Source organism: Panthera tigris, chromosome B3 (assembly GCF_018350195.1).
Source record: "Panthera tigris isolate Pti1 chromosome B3, P.tigris_Pti1_mat1.1, whole genome shotgun sequence".
NCBI lineage: Eukaryota > Metazoa > Chordata > Mammalia > Carnivora > Felidae > Panthera > Panthera tigris.
In genome coordinates this window covers 61487527-61509447 of record NC_056665.1, presented here as the reverse complement: position 1 = coordinate 61509447, position 21921 = coordinate 61487527, and the positions used below count along the sequence as shown (strand labels likewise).

General features: G+C 40.4%; 1 protein-coding gene across 5 annotated transcripts in view; it reads right to left on the bottom strand.

Moving 5' to 3' along the window:
- Window positions 1-21675, bottom strand: part of NDUFAF1 (NADH:ubiquinone oxidoreductase complex assembly factor 1) — a 51983-nt gene extending 30308 nt beyond the window's left edge. For 3 of the 5 annotated variants that reach the window (XM_015537367.2, XM_042989121.1, XM_007081682.3), the window contains exons 1-3: window positions 21510-21675; window positions 16206-16851; window positions 11756-11941 (exon numbers count right to left, since the gene is read on the bottom strand). In XM_015537367.2, coding sequence (XP_015392853.1) covers window positions 11756-11941; window positions 16206-16781 — 762 coding nt within the window. In that variant the 5' untranslated portion in view covers window positions 16782-16851; window positions 21510-21675. Of the gene's footprint in view, window positions 1-11755; window positions 11942-16205; window positions 16852-17683; window positions 17799-21509 lie in introns of all 5 variants that reach the window. The other 2 variants (XM_007081683.3, XM_007081684.3) reach the window with 2 other exon arrangements.
- Between the last annotated feature and the right edge of the window lie 246 nt (window positions 21676-21921).

The following is a 21921-nucleotide window of genomic DNA, read 5'->3' as shown; positions in this document are numbered from 1 at the left end:
TTGCTAGAGCAACTGGAGAGTTCCTGGATGGCTCAGTAGGTTGAGCATCCAACTCTTGATTTCAGCTCAGGTCATGATCTCACGGTTTACGGATTCAAGCCCCACACCAGGCTCTGTGTGGAGAGTGTGGAGCCCTCTTGGGATTCTCTCTCTCCCCCTCTCTTTCTGCCCCTTGCCCACTCATGTTTGTCTCCCTCTCAAAATAAACTTAAAACAAAACAATTTACCACAGCAAATGGGAACAACCCAGTGTCTATTAATACAGGCATCAACTATGGGAATTCCATTTAACAGAAAATGCCAGGGGTGCCTGGGTGGTTCAGTCGGTTAAGAGTCCAAATTTGGTTCAGGTCATGATCCCACAGTTTGTGGGTTCGAGCCCCGCATTGGGCTCTGTGCTAACAGCTCAGAGCCTGGAGCCTCCTTCAGATTCTGTCTCCCTCTCTCTCTGCCCCTCCCCTGCTCATGCTCCCTCCCACTCTCTCTCTCTTTCAAAAATAAATAAACGTTAAAAAATAAATTTTTTTAATGTCAAACAAAATAACAATAATGAAAAATAACTCCACAAAGCGACAGGGAAGCTCTCTAGGATTTAAATTAAAAAAAAAAAAAAACACTAAAGATGTACAAAGTTTGTTATTTATACTTTTGAGTAAAATTAGACAAAATAAGAACATGTATTCACATTTGCTTATATTTGCATAAAAAAATGCCAACTACACAAGAAACTACAGAGCGGCTCCCTAGAGCGGGTGGGCAGGAAGAGTCAACAGGGACATGAGTGGGAGTGAGGCTTCTCACTGTACATCATTTTAGATTTTTGACTTTTGAACCAAAAAATTAATGTGCTGTTCAGATTACTTATCACCAAAAACACTTGTGGACATAAAAGTCTCAATTCAAAGCTCAGATTCCAACCCACCACTGCAGTAGATCACACTGCTCACATAGCAGATTTAAATGCAGTCACATCCTATTTCATCTGCTCTCTTCATTCCTGTCAGACAAACCTGGGGGGAACCCCCCCATCAATTTTTCATTTTGCACCCTAGTTTCACACTTCATCTACCTCATTATTCAAAACATATTTTGGAAATGGAATCAAGGCTACCTGGTTGCCATTCAAGGAACATGTGTCATCCACCCTACTGTCCCCTCAAACTAATCTCTTCTATCTTTTTGACACACAATTCTCTAAGAACACTGTCTACATCAAAGGAACTGGATTTTTTTTTTTTTAGCTGGATAAAAAAGCTAAGAGGAAACACTAAATCTTGCATTAAAAGCTTGCATAAAAAGAAAAGGATGAACAGTTGTTCTCTCTTTCCAAGGGACAGTAAGCTAAATTTTATAATTTTTCCATCATTTTCCTCTGTTTTCTCCCTGTAATCAGAGTAAATACTTAAGCATCTCACTTCTATTTACTAAAGGATAATTATTCATGCAGAAGTTAACAGCAATTAGTAACATTTAATTAAAAACCTCTTGTGACTACACCTATTGTAATGAGCACTGAGTAATGTATATAAATGGTGAATCACTATGTTGTATACCTGAAACTAATTTAACATTGTAGGTCAATAACACTTCGATTAAAAAAAAAAAATCTCTTCCCCAACACTTTCCCTTAATAATTTAAAGAGAGCTGTTGCAAACAACTATTCCTTCTGGCCAAAGTTAGGACTACATGTATTTTCAGGGAAGAAAGTAATTGTTAACAATTAAATAGCAATAATACCAGAGAATAATTTGTCAGTGTGCAAGCCCTAAAAAATGTACATACCATTTATTCTAGGTATGTTATTTCCGAGAATATATCCCAAGAAAATAATTAAGGATATTTACTTCAGAGTTTGGCACAACAGTGAAAATCTCTGAAAACAATCTAAATGTCCAGTAATAGGGGAACAACTAACTAAACTGTCTTCTATTTATATAGCAAAATATCATAAAGAAATTTAAAATGATATAAAAATGTATCTCAGCAGGAAGTTGTATATGAAATTCAGTGAACAATATATGTTATAAAACAGCACTGACACAATAACATTTTTGTTAAAAAAATTTTTTGAGGGGGCGCCTGGGTGGCGCAGTTGGTTAAGCGTCCGACTTCAGCCAGGTCACGATCTCGCGGTCCGTGAGTTCGAGCCCCGCGTCGGGCTCTGGGCTGATGGCTCGGAGCCTGGAGCCTGTTTCCGATTCTGTGTCTCCCTCTCTCTCTGCCCCTCCCCCGTTCATGCTTTGTCTCTCTCTGTCCCAAAAATAAATAAAAAACATTGAAAAAACAATTAAAAAAAAAATTTTTTTTTGAAGCGGAAACAGAAAAATCTGGGGGGAGGGGCCAAGATGGCGGAAGAGCATGGAAGTTTTTTTTGTATCTCTCATCCCTGAAATGCAGCCAAATCAACCATAAACCATCTTGCACACCTAGAAAACTGATTTGAGGATTAACACAACAATCTGCACAACCTGAACCACAGAACTGCAAGGTATGCAGTGCGGAGAGGTAAAATGGAGGAGAGAGAAACCACCAAGGGCAGGGAGCTGTTTTTGCTGGCAGAGAGAGCACAAAGACAGGGGGAGAGTATAGGAAAAGCACCCCCCTCCAAAAGCAGCTGCAGAGAAAAAGGAAGAGTGGAAACAGCCACAAGAGTCTAAACAAAAAAGGGAGAAAGGAGAGGGCTTAAATTCCATTAAGACTCTAAACAGCTGGAGTGCAGAGTCTGAAACTTCATAGCTGGATACCTGGTGGAGCTCTGGATACCTGGAAGAGCAAATCCCCAGGAGCAGAGTGAGGTCCAAGGGGTCCTCAGGCCACACGAGGAGAGGTGGTTCCCCTGCTGGGAGGACATTTGGTAGAGGCTGTGCAGCCTCCCCACAGGCAAAGGTCCCAAAGGGGTCCCAAAGGACCCCAGAGAATAACCACATTCCCTGGTGCTGGAACAAGGTCATTAAGGGTGAAGCCTGGTGCCAGATGTGTGTTGTTATTTACCATAATCCCTAAAACACTGCTGCTACACAATCATGCAAACTTTCTGGGATGGGCTGGCACCCAGCTGCAGTCTCTGGGCATCAACAGCAGCACAGTCTGTAGAACATTCCTAGGAGCAGGCTGGAACCCAGCCATTGCTCAGCGAGACCCTCCCCCAGAGGGTCTGAGCAGGTCAAAGCTGCAGTCCCTTAGAAGTGAGGTGTTGGGAAACACAGCCCCATCTGAAATAAAACTCAGGAGGAAGGTGCCACCTAGCAGCCTGACAGCTTGGTCATGGACAGTGTAGAAGTGGGGAGTGGACAGAATCCCTAGTCAAAGGAGGGATGCTTGATTGCTGGTTGGGGAGAAATGGGTGATGCCATTTTCACCCCACACACCTGCACACACCACAACAATCCACCCCAGTAAGGCAAGCAGCGCCATCTAGTGGAGAACAGAGTCATTCACTAAGCCCCACCTAACTAGGCCAACCGTGCTCTTCAGGAACACAAGTCTCTCCACCAGCTTAGTTTACAGATTATAAAGTGCTTCATCGTTTGACTTCTACAGGAAACCAGATGTAATTTCAATAGCATTTTATTCTGTTCGCTGGCCCTTTTATTCAATTTTTTTTTCTTTTCTTGAACACAAGAGAAAGAACTTATTTTCCATTTTTATTAAAAATATTTTTAATTTTTTCTATGATATTTTTTACTTTTTTGTAAATTTTTAAAATTCTATTTTACTTTCATTTCATTTTATTCTATTTTATTGTATTCATTTTTTCAAATTTTCAAACGTTTTCCTTTTTTCTTTCCCATTTTTTTCTTATCTTTCCCTTTTTTCTCTATCAAGCTCTTTCAACAACCAAACAAAAACACACCTAAGATCTACCATCCTTCATTTGATTTCTTTGTGTTGTTTTTAAACTTTTTTCTTTTTTTTACTTTATTAATTCCTTTTCTTCCTTCAAAATGACAAAACTCCAAAAGAAAGAACAGGAAGAAATGAGAGCCAGGGACTTAACACAGATACAAGCAAGATGTTTGAACCAGAATTTAGAATCACAATAATAAGAATACTAGCTGGAGTTGAAAATAGATTAGAATCCTTTTCTGCGAAGATAAAAGAAGTAAAAGCTAGTCAGGATCTAATAAAAAAATGCTATAACTGAGCTGCAATCGTGAATGGATGGCATGGTGGCAAGGACGCATGAGGCAGAGCAGTGAATCAGTGATATAGAGAACAAACTTATGGAGAATAATGACGTAGAAAAAAAGGAGGCAGCTAAGGCAAAAGAGGACAAAATAAGAATTACAGAATTCAGTGACTCATTAAAAAGGTATAACATCAGGAGCACCTGGGTACCTCAGTGTTAAGGTTAAGCATCTGACTTCCACTCAGGTCATGACCTCACAATTCATGAGTTCAAGCCCCGCATCAGGCTTTGTGCTGACAGCTCAGAGTCTAGAGGCTGCTTTGGATTCTGTGTCTCCCTCTCTCCCTGCCCCTCCCCCGCTCATGCTCTCACGCTCTCTGTCTCTCTCTCTCAAAAATAAACATTTTTTTAAAAATTAAAAAAAAAAAAAAAAAGGAGTAACATCAGAATCCTAGGGCTCCTAAAAGACGAACAGAGAGAAAAAGGGAAATTTATGTGAGCAAATCATAGCGGAAAACTTTCCTAACCTGGGGGAAAGACACAGACATCAAAATCCAGGAAGCACAAAGAACTCCCATTAGATTCAACAAAAACTGACCACCAACAAGGCCTATCATAGTCAAATTCACGAAATACTCAGGCAAGGAAAGAACCATGAAAGCAGCAAGGGAAAAAGAAGTCCTTAACCTACAAGGGAAGACAGATCAGGTTCACAGCAGGTCTATCCACAGAAACTTGGCAGGCCAGAAAAGAGTGGCAGCCAAGAATTCTTTATCCAGCAAGGCTGTCATTCAAAATAGAAGGAGAGATAAAAAGTTTCCCAGGCAAACAAAAAGGAGTTCGACTACTAAACCAGCCCAGCAAGAAATTTTAAGGGGGACTCTCTGATGGGAGGAAAGATGAAACAAAACAAAACAGAACAAAACAAAAAGTGACCAAAAGCAACAAAGACTAGAAAGGACCAGAGGGGCGCCTGGGTGGCTCGGTCGGTTAAGCGTCCGACTTCGGCTCAGGTCACGATCTCGCAGTCCGTGAGTTCGAGCCCCGCGTTGGGCTCTGTGCTGACGGCTCAGAGCCTGGAGCCTGCTTCAGAGTCTATGTCTCCTTCTCTCTCTGACCCTCCCCCCATTCATGCTCTCTCTCTGTCTCAAAAATAAATAAACATTAAACAAAATTAAAAAAAAAAAAAAAAGAAAGGACCAGAGAATACCACCAGAAACTCCAACTCTACAGGCAACACAATGGCAATAAATTCATATCTTTCACTACTCACTCTAAACATCAATGGTCTAAATGCTCCAATCAAAAGACACAGGGCAACAGAATGGATAAGAAGACAAGATCCATCTATGTGCTGTTTACAAGAGACCCATTTTAGACAGATTGAAAATAAGGGGATGGAGAACCATCTATCATGCTAATGGTCACCAAAAGAAAGGTGGAGTAGCCATAATTATAACAGATAATCTAGATTTTAAAATAAAGACTGTAATAAGAAATGAAGAAAGTCATTATATCATAATTAAGGGGTCTATCCACTAAGAAGACCTAACAATTGTAAACATTTATGTTCCAAACGTGTGAGCACCCAAATATATAAATCAATTAATCACAAACAAACTCACTGCCATAATAGCAGGGGACTTCAACACCCCACTTACAGCAATGGACAGATAATTTAAACAGAAAATCAACAAGGAAACAATGGCTTTGAATGACACACTAGACTGGATGGACTTAACAGATATATTCAGAATATTTCACCCTAAAGCAGAATACACATTTTTCTCAAGTGCACATGGAACATTCTCCAGAATAGATCACCCTCAACAAGTACAAAAAGAGCTGAGATCATACCATGCATATTTTCACACCACAATGCTATGAAATTTGAAATCAACCACAAGAAAAAATTTGGAAAGATAACAAATACTTGGAGACTAAAGAACATCCTACTAAAGAATGAATGGGCTAAGCAAGAAGTTAAAATAGAAATTAAAAAGTACATGGAAGCCAATGAAAATGATAACACCACAGCCCAAAACCTGTGGGATGCAGCAAAGATGGTCATAAGAGGCAAGTATATAGCATCCACGCCTTCCTAAGGAAGGAAGAAAGGTCTCAGATACACAACCTAACCTTACACCTCAAAGAGCTGGAAAAAGAACAGCAAATAAAACCCAAACCCAGCACAAGACAGGAAATGCTATCGAACTCCCCCAAAAAACAGTAGAACAGATCAATGAAGCCAGGAGCTGGTTCTTTGAAAGAATTAACAAAATTGATAAACCCCTAGCCAGTTTAATCAAAAAGAAAAAGGAAAGGACCCACATAAATAAAATCAACAATGAAAGGGGAGAGATCACAACCAACACTGCAAAAATGCAAACATTAATATGAGAATATTATGAGCAATTATATGCCAATAAGATGGGCAATCTGGAAGAAAGGGACAAATTCCTAGAAACATATAAGCTACCAAAACTGAAACAGGCAGAAATAGAAAATCTGAACCAACCCATAACCACCAAAGAAATAGAATTAGTAATCAAAAATCTCCCAAAAAACAACAGTCCAGGGCCAGATGGCTTTCCAGGGGAATTCTACCAAACATTTAAAGAAGAGTTAACACCTATTCTCTTGAAGCTGTTCCAAAAAATAGAAATGGAAGGAAAACTTACAAACTCCTTCTATGAAGCCAGCATTACCTTGATTCCAAAAGCAGACAAAGACCTCACTAAAAAGGAGAACTATAGACAAATTTCCCTGATGAACATGGATAAAAAATTCTCAACAAGATACTAGCCAACTGGATCCAACAATACAGTAAAGAATTATTCACCACAACCAAGTGGGATTTATACCTGGGATGCAGAGCTGGTTCAAGATCTGTAAAATAATCAATGTGATACATCACATCAATAAAAGAAAGGACAAGAACCACAGAATCCTCTCAATAGATCCAGAGAAAGTATTTGACAAAATACAGCATCCTTTCTTGATAAAAACCATCAAGAAAGTAGGGATAGAAGGATCACCTCGAGATCATAAAAGCCGTATATGAAAGACCCAATGCTAACATCATCCTCAATGGGGAAAAACTGGGAGCTTTTCCCCTAAGGTCAGCAACAAGACAGGGATGTTCACTCTCACCACTGTTATTCAACCTAGTATTGGAAGTCTTAGCCTCAGCAATCAGACAACACAAAGAAATAAAATGCATCCAAATCAGCCAGGAGAAGGTCAAACTTTCACTCTTCACAGATGACATGATACTCTATTTGGAAAACCCAAAAGATTCCACCAAAAAACTGCTGGAACTGATCCATGAATTCAGCAAAGTTGCAGGATATAAAATCAATGCACAGAAATCACTTGCATTCCTATACACCAATAATGAAGCAACAGAAAGAAAAATCATGGAATCAATCCCATTTACAATTGCACCAAAAACCATAAAATACCTAGGAATAAATCTAACCAAAGAGGTGAAAAATCTATACGCTAAAAACTACAGAAAGCCTATGAAAGAAATTGAGGAACACACAAAAAAAATGGAAAAACATTCCATGCTCCTGGATTGGAAGAACAAACATTGTTAAAATGTCAATACTACCCAAAGCAATCTATATATTCAATGCAATACCTATCAAAACAATACCAGCATTCTTCACAGAGCTAGAACAAATGATCCTAAAATTTGTATGGAACCAGAAAAGATCCCAAATAGCCAAAGCAGTCTTGAAAAAGAAAACTGAAGCTGGAGGCATCATAATTCCAGACTTCAAGACGTATTACAAAGCTGTAATCATCAAGACAGTATGATACTGGCACAAAAACAGACATTCAGATCAATGGAATAGAATAGAGAACCCAGAAATGGACCCACAAAAGTATGGTCAACTAATCTTTGACAAAGCAGGAAAGAATATCCAATGGAATAGACAGTCTGTTCAGCAAATGGTGCTGGGAAACTGGACAGCGACATGCAGAAAAATGAACCTGGACCACTGTCATACACCATACACAAAAACAAACTCAAAATGGATGAAAGACCTAAATGTAAGACAGGAAACCATCAAAATCCTAGAGGGGAAAGCAAGGAAAAACCTCTTGGATCTCGGCCACAGCAACTTCATACTCAATATGTCTCCAGAGGCAAGGGAAACAAAAGCAAAAATGAACTATTGGGATCTCATCAAGATAAAAAGCTTCTGCACAGGGAAAGAAACAATCAGCAAAACTAAAAGGCAACCAAGGCAATAGGAGAAGATATTTGCAAATGACCTATCAAAAAGGGTTAGTATCCCAAAATCTATAAAGCACTTATCAAACTCAACAACCAAAAACCAAATCATCCAGTGAAGAAATGGGCAAAAGACAAACTTCTCTACAGAAGACATCCAGATGGCCAACCGACACATGAAAAAATGCCCAAATCACTCATCACCAGGGAAATACAACTCAAAACCACAATGAGATACCACCTCACACCTGTCAGAATGGCTAACATTAACAACTCAGGCAACAACAGATGTTGGCGAGGATGTAGAGAAAGAGGATCTCTTTTGCACTGCTGGTGGGAATGCAAACTGGTCCAGCCACTCTGGAAAACAGTATGCAAGTTCCTCAAAAATTAAAATAGAACTACCCTATGACCCAGCAATTACACTAGGTATTTACCCAAGGGATACAGATATGCTGATTTGAAGGGGCACATTCGCCCCAATGTTTACAGCAGTAAACATTGGCTATCAACAATAGCCAAAGCATGGAAAGAGCCCAAATGTCCATCGATGAGTGAATGGATAAAGGAGAAGCGGTAATATATGTGTATGAGCATGCGTGTGTGTGTGTATATGTATCTACACACACACACACACACACACACACACACACACACACACACACACAATGGAGTATTACTTGGCAATCAAAATGAATGAAATCTTGCCATTTGTAACTACATGGATGGAACTAGAGGGTATTATGCGAAATTAGTCAGAGATAGACAAATATCATATGACTTCACTCATATGAGGAATTTAACAGATGAACACAAGGAAAGGGAAGCAAAAATCATATAAAAACAGGGGTGCCTGGGTTGCTCAGTCGGTTAAGCGTCGGACTTCGGCTCAGGTCATGATCTCACAGTCCATGAGTTTGAGCCCCGCATCGGGGGGCTCCAGCTCAGAGCCTGGAGTCTGTTTCAGATTCTGTGTCTCCCTCTTTCTCTCTCCTCCCCCGCTCATGCTCTGTCTCTCTCTTCTCAAAAATAAATAAACATTAAAAAAAATCATATAAAAACAGGGAGGGGGTCAAAACATAAGAGACTCTTGAATATAGAGAACAAACAGAGGGTTGCTGGAGGAGTTGTAGGAGGGGGTGGGATGGGCTAAATGGGTAAGGGGCATTAAGGAATCTACTCCTGAAATCATTGTTGCACTATATGCTAACTAACCTTTAATATAAATTAAATTAAATTATTATTTATAAATAATATAAATTAAATATATAAATAATATAAATTATTTATATTAACCTTTAATATAAATTAAAGAAAGAAAGAAAGAAAGAAAGAAAGAAAGAAAGAAAGAAAGAAAGAAAGAAAGAAAGAAAGAAAGAAAGAAAAAAAAATAGATCTGGAAGGTACACACCAAAAGTATTTTACCTTTGGGTAGTGGTTAATTTTTTTTTCCTTTTCGGGATTTTCCAAATTTTCTATATGAAATCCTAGTTTTAATAATTCATTATATTGGAGCACCTGTGTGGCTCAGTCAGTTAAGCATCCAACTTTGGCTCAGGTCATGATCTTATGGTTCGTGGGTTTGACCCCTTATTTGGGCTCTGGGCTAACAGCACAGAGCCTGCTTCAGATCCTGTCACCCTCTCTCTCTGCCTCTTTCCTGCTCACGTGTTCTTTCTCTTTCTCAAAACTAAACATTTTAAAGTAATAATAACTTGTTATATATACTATTCGTATACAAGTGTTACACATGTAGTAATTTTTTGCTTATGTAACTATATTAATGCAGAAATATGCATCAAGTGTCTGTTATATGCTAGGCACTGTTCAGGTGCAGGGGAGACAATACAGACAAGGTCCCTGCTCTCCAAATTTACAGAATTTATGGGGCGCCTGGGTGGCGCAGTCGGTTGGGCGTCCGACTTCAGCCAGGTCACGATCTCGCACTCTGTGAGTTCGAGCCCCGCGTCAGGCTCTGGGCTGATGGCTCAGAGCCTGGAGCCTGTTTCCGATTCTGTGTCTCCCTCTCTCTCTGCCCCTCCCCCGTTCATGCTCTGTCTCTCTCTGTCCCAAAAATAAATAAATGTTGAAAAAAAAAAAAAAAAAAAAACAAATTTACAGAATTTATGTTCCAGGGGCACAGGGTAGAAAGTGATAATAAAGAGACAAGTGAATGAACAAAATAATTTTACTTAGTGATAAGTTCTATGAAAAAAGTAAACAGGGTAGTGTTAGTGACTGGGTTAGAGGATACAACTCTAGCTACAGGGGTCAGGCATCTCTGAGGCCTTCTGAGCTGAGAGGTGAGTGATAAGGAAGAACAAGCAGGTGAAAAGCATACCAAGCAGATACAACATCAAGTACACAGGCTCTGAGATGGAGGTGAGCTTGTTGGGTGTGATACACAGAAAAGGGGCCAATATGGAGGAAGAAGGTAGGCAGGGAGACTGAGGATAAAGATAGGGGTCTGATACTATAGGCCCAGTAGACCATGTTAAGGAGTTTGGGCTTTATTCTAATTGCATTGAGAAGCCACTGGAGGGTTTTAAGCATGTGACTGATGTAGTCTGCACTTTGTGTTAGATCACTCTGACAGCTGAGTGGAAAGTGAATTTTAGGGGGCAAAACCATGAAGAGGCTGCTGTAGTAAATCCAAGGGCCTGGAATAGGGTGAGTGGGAGAGATGGCTAGAATGGTCAGACTCTGGGTACAGTACAGGTGACAGGATGTGCTAAACAGACTATATGTGGGGTAAGGGAGAAAGCAATCTAGAATGACCCTTAGGTTTAAGTATAAGCAAAAGAGGAACTTTCTTTGGAGTTTATGTATTAAAAACCTTCAGTAGACAGAAGAAAAGAATGGGAAATTGAAATTCATTCCCTTAATTTCTACCTCTTTTCCTCTGGGTGAACATTTTTACCTTCTTAAAGCTTACTCTCACAAAGTAACAGTGCCTTATATTACCAAAAAATGAATAAAAATTTTGATGATTGTAAAATATGAAGTATTTATTGCTCCTAAGAAGACTTTCTCCTAAGCTAGGGATACTAGCTTAATAGAGTTGCCTGGAAGAGGGGATGTGGTGGAAACTTAAGAAGAAACATCTACTTGGGCGCAGAGCAGAGATGTACCCATGATTTACCATGGACCTGGCCATATCCTTATGAGAAATATTTACTGGTTAGGAAACTAACATTTATATTAATTAAAGAAAAAAATCACTTATATAAATCTCACCCCTAGATCATCTTCCTTCTTTCTCTTTCCACACCTTCCAAAAGGGATTAATAAGGGAAAAAAAAAAAAAAAAAAAAACTACAGGATAGCCATGATTTCAAAAGACTTCATTTTCATACACAATAAAGACTTATGCTGTTACCTTGACCTCCTGCCAGTAGGGCCCCCCACGGGTGAACATGAAGTAACTGTACATTTGATCCTTCCTCTGGATTATATCCGTGTCCTGTCTAATATTCACCATCCAAGGCCGACCATCTCCACGTACACGGAGATACAGAGTGTTGAACTGGGACCAATCATAAGACCTCTTTCTCTCAAAGGGGCCCTAAGGTGCAGAAAGGAAAATTAAGTTCATCTCATTTTCCACTACTAGCAAAATTAGTCATCTTTTGAAGTATCAAAAGGATCCACTGGCATTTTTCTACCTAGTTTGGCTTTCTACCATAAGGAGGCAGATAAATCTGGGGATTATTTTTTTAGCATAAAATACTGACATAGTATTTATGTTTCTCTTTTTTTTAATGGTCACTTATTTTGAGATAGAAAGCATGTATGCATGCACAATTGGGGGACAGGCAGAAAGAGAGAGAATCCCAAGTAGGTTCCACACAGTCAGCACAAAGCCCAACGCAGGGCTCAAACTCTTAACCTGAGCCGAAATCAAGAGTTAGACGCTTAACCAAATGCACCCCCCAGGCGCCCCGTATTTATGTTTCAAAGGTAATGTTCAGGACATGATTGGCCCAGGACAGTGTTGATATGTGGTAGGCACTCATATGTATCAATGAATGGAAATTAATTGCTGTATGTACCTTTTTTTCCCCTGGTCCTATCAAGTAATGGATTCTGAGTGGGCAGCGACAGCTGCCTTCCTATAAATCAGAAAACTATGAAAGAGCTCAAGTTTTAAAATTGCTGTTTTATAACAATAGCTACCATCCACTGAAAACCTACAGTAAGCACTGTGAATGCATAATTTCATCCCTCACAGCCCTCTGAGATAGATACTACCATTGTGTTCCAGCTTACAAATGAAGAAACTGAGCACTCAACTAGGAAATGGTAGATCCAGTGCCATTTAATTCCAAAATCTATATTTAAAAAGAAAAAAAAAAATTTTTTTTTAAATTTTTTTTTTTAACATTTATTTATTTTTGAGGCAGAGAGAGACAGAGCATGAATGGGGGAGGGGCAGAGAAAGAGGGAGACACAGAATCGGAAGCAGGCTCCAGGCTCTGAGCCATCAGCCCAGAGCCTGACGCGGGGCTCGAACTCATGGACCGCGAGATCGTGACCTGAGCTGAAGTCGGATGCTCAACCGACTGAGCCACCCAGGCGCCCCAGAAAAAAAATTTTTAATGTTTATTTATTTTTGAGAGTGAGAGAGGAAGACACAGAATCTGAAGCAGGCAGCAAACAGCCCGATGCAGGGCTCGAATTCACGAATTGTGAGATCATGACCTGAGCTGCAGTCACTCAACCAACTGAGCCACTCAGGTGCCCCTCCAAAATCTGTATTTTTAATAACTACCTATACTGTCTCTCATGGAAAATGGAATTTAGTGTTAATTTAAAAACTGTTTTAAACATTTAAAAATGCTGTTTATTTACAGCATTCTCAAAGGTAATCTGATTTCGAGAATAGCAGTGCTCAGATATGAACTATCTTATTTACTAGCTGTGTAACTTTAGACAAGTTGTTAACTCTCCCAAAGCCTCAGTTTCCTCATCTGTATAATTAGGATGACCACACTTTACAGGATTGTTGTGAGGAATTAAAGGGATATATGTATATACATGTATATATGTATATATACATGTATACATATATATGTATACATATATATGTATATATACGTATATATCTATATTTATGTATGTATATATGTATATATACACACACACACACACAGAAAGTAGCAAGAGGACTGGCAAGGCACACTTAATAAATTTTATCACCTATTTTCATTACTCCACAGTGTTTATCCAGCCATAGAATTATTTTCTACTGTGGAATGACCAAATCCATTCTGTGGATTTCAGGCACTAGAAAGAAAAAAAAATCTTTGTATGCATACTTGTCTCTGAAAGAACACATACCTTTCTTTCTCATCATTCTCTGGAGAGAGGGACCCTTGTAACTAACATTTGCCTTTCTCCTTAGAGTACAATAGCCAAGTAAACATCCAGAGGCTATGGCCAAGGCCAGGCATGAGAGCCTGTCCAGGTAGCCCTGAAACAACATCCAGTCAGCAAATTTGCAAAAAGCCATAGACTGGTTGTGAGACAAAGAAGCTAACCTAAGTAACTCTAGAAAATAATGTTCTGATGGTAAACTGTAAAACTAAAGACAAAGGAAACTATATATACCCAGTGTACTCTAGTTGGTAAAGTTGTTTCTTACAGGGTTATGGGTTAAAAGTTCTGAAACTGCTGGGGCGCCTGGGTGGCTCAGTTGGTTAAGCATCCGATTTTGACTCAGGTCATGATCCCATAGTTTATGATTTTGAGCCCTGCATCAGACTCTGTGCTGACAGCTCAGAGCCTGAAGCCTGATTCAGATTCTGTTGTCTCCTTCCCTCTCTGCCCCTCCCCTGTTCACACTCTCTTTCTCTGTCAAAAATAAACATTAAAAATAAATAAATTAAAAAAATTTTTTTAATTAAAAAAATTTAAAAGTTCTGAAACTGTTTTGCATGTACACGGGGCTGAATTAACAGGTAAGTTGATGGTAAATAATGGGAGACAGGTTTCTCACATTATTACAGTACGAAGTTATAGATAAGAAGAGGGAGAAGCTGAAAATGAACCACATGGTACTATATTAGAGTCAGCACGGTATGAACTCCTATTTGGCTTGTACAGAAATAGTTACAGACGTGTTTCCACGATTGGTATACATCCCTGTATTTCCTGCTGTGTCCGTTGAGAGGTCCTTGAAGTACTGTCAACCCAGTAGCAACAAGCATACTCAGCACCCAGATCTGGGTTTCTAATACCATTCTCCAAAAAAAGGCATCAGGGCTCTTTTGGGAAATGGCTAGTTCTAGGTTTGGGACAGAGAAAATACAAAATGTGCTTAGAGCATCTTATAGTGCCAAAAAGTTCTAAAAAACAAAAAAATGGAGGCATGTCAAAAGGACAAAAACCAACTTGAAAGAGCTTCCAATGGCCAAAGCTGGAACAATTTGAGCAACAAAATAAATAACATAGCACTGGATTATAACCCGAAGTATGAGTCCATACAAAATGACTGGCTGACTAAATAAAGTGGGAGAAAAACAAAACTTCTTCTCTGAAGAATACCCAATAATATATGAAAATACCATCCCTTTAAGGAGACAGAACTTAACCCCATGTCCTGCTCCCATGCCTTGAATGTAGGATGCTCTTAGTGACTTGCTTCCAAAGAAGAGTATGGAAAGAAGAAAAACAAATAGTAACAACAGAGTAATCTGGCAAACACTATCCTGACCAGGGGATCAAGGTTAACACATCAATGATAAGTCACATTGCTAGCATGTACTCCTGATATGATGTGATGAAAACAGTACTTCAGCTCTGTGGTATTCTTCCTAAAAAACCAAAAACCCAGTCTTACAAGGAGAAAAAACATCTGAAAATCCCAAATTGAGGATTATTCCACAAACTACCTGACCAGGATTTCTCAAATCCTCAGGAAAAATAAGGAAAGACTAAGAAACTATTACATGGTAGAGGAGCCTAAGGAGACATGACAACTAGATATAATGTGGTGTCCCGGCTGGGATCCTGGGACAGAAAAAGTACAAGTGGAAAAACTACTGGAATACAAATAGTGTCTGGAATTAGTTAATAGTAATGTACCAATGTTGGTTTCCTAATTGTGACAAATGTACGAAAGCAATCTAAGATAGCAACAATTGGAGAAGGTGGGTGAGGGGCATATGGAGTCTTCTGTACTATCTGCACAATTTTTCAGTAAAACTAAAACTTTTCTAAAATAAAAAAGTTTACTTAAAAAACCAAATAAAAACTACATGGTGACCCTACATCCACCCTAATGAACCTCTGGTCATCACAGGGTCTGTGGTCTATTAGAGAAGATGCATATCTCCCGAGATCATTGTTCAAATGTCTGACTTCTCAGAGCTCCTCAAACATAAGAATGTCCCACCCTGACCCAAAGTGATGCCCAGAAACAAGTGCCCCCTCCTCAGGAACCACTTCCCCCTTATGCTTTTGCTTTTTACACCTGTGCCCCGTAGTTACTTAACCCCACTGACACAGATGACCCACCAGGTGTTTTCATTCATACAAACAAAAGCTATCTGTAGGGGCAACTGAGTGACTCAGTTAAGCATCCAACTCTTGATTTCGGCTCAGTTCATGGTCTCACAGCTCCTGAGTTCAAGCGGCGCAATAGGATTCTCTTTCCCTCCCTTTCTCTCTGTCCCTCCCCCACCCGTATTCTCAGTCTCTCAAAATAAATAAACTTCAAAAAAAAAGTATTTTGTTTAAAAAACAAAAAAAGCTATCTGCTACAGTTCATACTACAATGAAATTCACCCCCGTTCACTGGGAAACTGAGGCTCTGGGACTTCACTTACCCTTGGAATCCTGGATATCATTGCACAGTACCCACTGTGGCCACTTTCCCCATCTTTAGGCGCCTCAGAGCTCAGAGTTCCATACAGCAGTGCACTCTGATTATTCTTGCCCATTTTCAGGAACACTTCACTTCTGCCTCCAATTGTCTTATCAGAAGTCACCATCCACTTATCTAAGTCCTCTTTTCCACGGAATTGCCAGACAACCTTGGCTTGTTCCAGCAAGACCTCATGCAGAGGGCGGCCTTCAGGGCCGATACAATAATTCACAATATCATCCTTCAAACGCCTACAGTGGTTCTTTATTTCATCTTTAATTGCCTTATCAAAACTAACTTCCGGCTTTTCCTCTGGAGAGGTTATATCCAAAGCAACTTCTCTCTGGTGATGTCCTTGCAAATCCCCTTCAGTATTCCTTTGAGAGGACGTTTTGCCAGGAGCAGCCACAGGTTTCTGAAGACTACTAGAACAATAGTCTGCAAAGCGATTACCCAAAAATGGACATGAGGAAACACTTGGCTTCAGGCATTTTCTGAAAATATAAGCGCTACTCAGAAACTTGTGAACCAAAGCCATAGTAAGATAAAATGTAAATTTCTCCCTGGGCTACAAAGGAAAGAAGCTTCAGCAAATAGCTCAATTGCACCTAGAAAGGAAAAGACATTGAAGAGTTACCAGGGTAGCAATGACTGCATCACAATTTCAAATTCAACAAAGACACGTGTTGTGAAATTCATGAACTTATTTTCTAATTCTATAAACACTTCCCCAGGGCCTACTATGAACATAAGCCTGTTTACGCAGTATGTAAAGAAAGTATCCCCCTGCCTAGTGAAAAAATGAGAAGAGGAAGAGAAACACAGGCCCCCTTCATGGAGTTAATTATTACCTCAAAATAATTCAAGTATGTACTTCAAAAGGTTGTGTTGACCTTAAACCAAATTTTTATGCTGATTCTTATTTTATTTTAATTTTTTTAATTTTTTAAAGATTATTTACTTTTTGAGAGACAGAGCATGAGTGGGGGAGGGGCAGAAAGACAGGGAGATACAGAATCCAAAGCAGGTTCCAGGCTCTGAGCTGTCACCACAAAGCCCGACGTGGGGCTCAAACTCACAAACCTGAGATCACAACCTGAGCCAAAGTCGGATGCTTAACTGACTGAGCCACCCAGGTGCTCTTATGCTGGATTTTTAAAGAAATCATTGACACCTAAAATAAAATACTCAACTAATTCACTCCAGGACCTAGGATAACTGACAACATTTTAGCACTTCATCTATACAAACAGGGACTACAGGGTACATTGTATGTGGAGTCAGAAAACATGCCCACTTATTAGGTTATGAACATTGTGAATATTGGAAATTTCATACGGCTAAACCTAATAAAGCTCTTTATCCTCTGGTAAAGCTATTAATCTTTTGAAGCCTCCATTTCCTCAGGGGTAAGGCTGTGTTAACACCTCCTCTACTTACCATAAGGTATTCTTCTGAAGATCAGATGGAATGAAGGCTACAAGAGCATTCTCTGATCCAGTAAGGTTTTCAAACCACCTGGCATATATTATCTCATTTAAGGCACACAAGGCTCCTGTAAGACAAGCCAGGGAGATATTTCCTTTCTCTAGGAAACAGACACCAACAGGTGAAATGATTTGCCTAAGCTCACACTGCTAATCAGCATGGAAGCTAGAACTAGAACCCTAGCCTTGAGTCCTTCCACTAGATGCTGCTGCTTCTAGTAAAAACATCAGCAACACAAGTTCTATAGCTCTAGTAAAATAACAACTTTGGCTAAACAGTTCTCTCTCCTACTTACTCCAGCTACCCCTAAGAGGAAATAAAAGATGCAATGCCAATTTCTTTGTCTTTCTCCTATCTTGGCCCAAAGACCAGGAGAAAGGAAAAACAAAAACAAAAATTCATCCACTAGTCAGAAGATGGTGCTGAATGAGGAAATAAACAGAACACTAAAAACTTAAAAGAAAAAAAAAAGCCTCAAAAATGCCAAAATCCAACAATCTGGCTCACCTGCTTCAACTGCCTAGTAGTCTACAACTAAATGGCGCCCAGACCACCCTAACTACAACCAAGGAGTGGTCAATCTTCTAGAGTGCCCCTCCTCCCTCACTCCTCACATCAGGGAAATCACCACTTTCTTTCTTCTAGAACACTGCACTCTGCTCCCTGCCTCCAGGCTTGCTGCCACCACCTCTACCTCATCCCACCTCTCAGCATCTAGAAGGGCCTAAAACATAAAACTGATCATTTATCTTCTCTGATTAAAACACATGTGGGGCTCCCTCATGGTCTTCAGAATAAAGGCCAACTTTCTCCACAGGGTCTAGAAGACTCCACATCTGGCCTCCATTCATCTCCCCAACCTCACCTCTAGTCACATCCCACTCTCTACTCCAATCCTGGCTAAACACCTGTGCTCCACCAAGTGCCAACCAGTACTCCCTTCTCTGGGCTTCAGTCTTTGGCTGATTGCTGTTCCTAGGCCAGGAATGCCCTCCACAGATTTTGCCTAGCTACCTTATCCTTTGGAACTCAGCTTCAACATTCCTTACCCCTCCAAGAACCCTTCCTTGACGATTCAACTTCACCAGCACCTGCATCCCTCTGATGTAATCTTACTGCATCCTGGGCTTATACTTTCCCTACTACAGTTTACTGCAATTTCTTCATTAGTCTCTTCCATCAAGACACTTCCAGTCTGGCGAGGGAGACCATCCTCACTGTGGCACTTCCAGCTCCCAGGATGGTGCCAGGCATGCAGGAGACTTGTAATATATGTTAAATAATACCTCCACAATTCCCCACTTTCTCAACCAGTGTCTTGGTTCAGGGTCTTATTGCTTCTTACCAGGACTACTGTAACTTCCCAACAAAGGGCTTCTCAAACTTTAAGTGCCTATGAATTGGAGCGTCTCAGTAGCTCAGTGGGTTAAGCATCCAGCTTTTGACTTTGGCTCAGGTCATGATGTTGCGATTCATTAGTTTGAGCCCCGCATCAGGCTCTGTGCTGACAGCTAAAAGCCTGGAGCTTGCTTCAGATTCTGTCTCTCTGTCTCTCTCTCTCTCTCTCTCTCTCTGCCTCTCCCCCACTTGTGCTCTGTCTCTCTCTCTCTCTCTCAAAAATAAGCATTAAAATTTTTTTCTTAAATCACTTTAAAATGCAGATTCTGATTTAGTAGGTATAGGATAAGGCCTGAGATTCTGTATTTCTAACAAGCCCCCAAACGATGCCCTTGTCATTGGTCCATAGGATACTCTTTAAGTAGCAAAATTCTAACACATCTCCTTGACTCTGATCTCCTCTACTTCTCCCAATCTATCCTTTGACAGGCAACAAAAGGGATTTGTCTAAATCTGACTGCACTCCCCTTATAATAAGTCAGCAATTCCTCCCCAGAAATTCAAACTCCTAAAATAGTACACAAGGCCCTCCAAAATGTGCCCAAGTCCCGATCTATTGACTCATATCTATGGGCAATAACCTCAGCTCCATCAAGACCAACTGTAGGGGCACCTAGGTGGCTCAGTCAGCTGAGCGTCCAGCTCTTGATTTTGGCTCAGGTCATGGGATCAAGCCCCTTGTGAGGTTCTGTGTTGAGTGTGGGGTCTGCTTAAGATTCTCAGTTTCCCTCCCTCTGCCCCTCTCCCCCGCTTGTGTACAGTCTCTCTAAAATTAAAAAAATAATAATTTTTTAAAAAGACCAACTATAATCCTGTCTGAACACATACAAAAAAAAAAAAACCCACTGCTGAAACCACAAAAATGACCAAATATTCTACTATCTTGGCTAATATGAATGACTAACATATCTTTTTTAAGTTTATTTATTTTGAGAGAGAGAGAGTCTGTGAGTGAGGGGGGCAGGGCAGAGAGCAAGAAATGAGACAATCCCAAGCAGGCTCCTCACTGTCAGTGCAGAGCCTGATGCAGGGTTCGATCCCACAAACAGATTATGACCTGAGCCAAAGTTAAGAGTCTGGGCACTTAACCGAGAGCCATCCAGGTGCCCGGAATGACTGGTATATGTTGACCAATCATGGCATTAGCCTAACACTAGATAGATAAGACTTCACATTCCCAGTCATAGAATTACCTCCACTTCCAGACTACTTTCCCCCAAATCACTTAACACAAACCTAAATCCAATAATAAATCCCTTTTAACACTCTCTTACTTAGATGTTACATGGTTTCCTATGGTATGTGTTTTTTCTCACTGTAAGAAGTAATAAGCTCATGTTCAACTATAGTCATGTTCCTGGTTGCCTTCCACCAGGGGGCAATGACATTACTCTTCCTCTATATTCTCCTGACAATCCGTGCATACCCCTCTTTTGCCCTTACATAATGTTAGAATATCACTTTTATCTGTCTACCTCACTAGTGTGACCTCCTTAATCATAAGGACCATGGCTTAAACATAACTGATGCCCAATGATGTTTGCTGAATAAATGAAAACCACGCAAACAGTATATTTTCACATGGACTAAAAAAAGAAGGGAACCAGGAAATTAAAAACAGTTGATCTGAGGTCCTGGAATCACAGGTAATATTTCAATTTCCCTCACCGATTGTGCTTAAATAATTTTATCTCCATATATTAAGGAATTTGGGAAACAAATGATAATCCTACAAAATGGAATTTGTACAATCATAAAAGATTCTCGAGAACCCCAACCATAGGCTACACTACTAAGTGGCAAATAAGGAGAAATCCAAACTGCATATATACAAATATTGCAAGCATAAAAATGCAGAGACAAAAAAGTTTTGGGTGGCGAAAAAAGGCTTAAAGCTGTATATAGGATGGGATTATGAGTAACATTATTCACCCTATTTTCCATACTCTTAATAGTGCTGTTACTTCTCTAATAACATAAATTTAATTATAAAATTTTGCTTTGTATTTTTACCAATAAACATAAAGTAAAACCCATCAAATGGATGATCCGATGCCGAAGTTGATGAATTCTGACGGCAACGGAACCCACTGAGCTAAAAGAGAGTAGTCTTAGTAAAGATTATATACCCAGGGTTTACCATGTGCCAGAAACTGTTCTAAGTATATTTCATTGACTCCTCACAACAACCCTGAGAGAGGTGCTATAACTGTTCCCATTACAAAGACGAGGAAACGGAGGTTCCAAGAATAAATTAACCGAGGTCATACAGCTAGTAAGTGGCAAAACTAACCCTCGACCCCTGTGTTTTAACTCCGGATCTGATTCGGGGGGAACGGTCGGGACCGTGCCACGGAGAGGCAGCCCCGTCAGGCCTCACCTGCTGGGGCTGTGTGGCCCTCCCACGTCCCGGACGCGCTAACAGCTTGCCGGTGCTTGCTGGCCTCCCCGCCGGAGCGCGCGAGTGACTTCCACCTGGATCTCCGCTTTTCCCGACCGGGTACTCCACTTTCTTCGTGTGCGTCCGTCTGCTTTTCCAGTCCGGCGCCAAACCAGACCCTAGGGCACTAGAGTTCCGGCCGAGGCGCAGTCCGGGGAAGAGAAGATTTCCGGAGCCCGGCGAATTCAGGCTTTTGGTCGAACAGCCTCCCAAAGGGCTCCGCTTACCCCCTCCTGATCTTTTCTGCCCTGTGTGAGAAAGTGGCGGAGAGTTTAGAGACGCTTTTCTCCTTCCCTTTATGCATCCCTGCTTCAGGCTGCAAATTCCACCTCGCATCTTTCAAACAGGACCC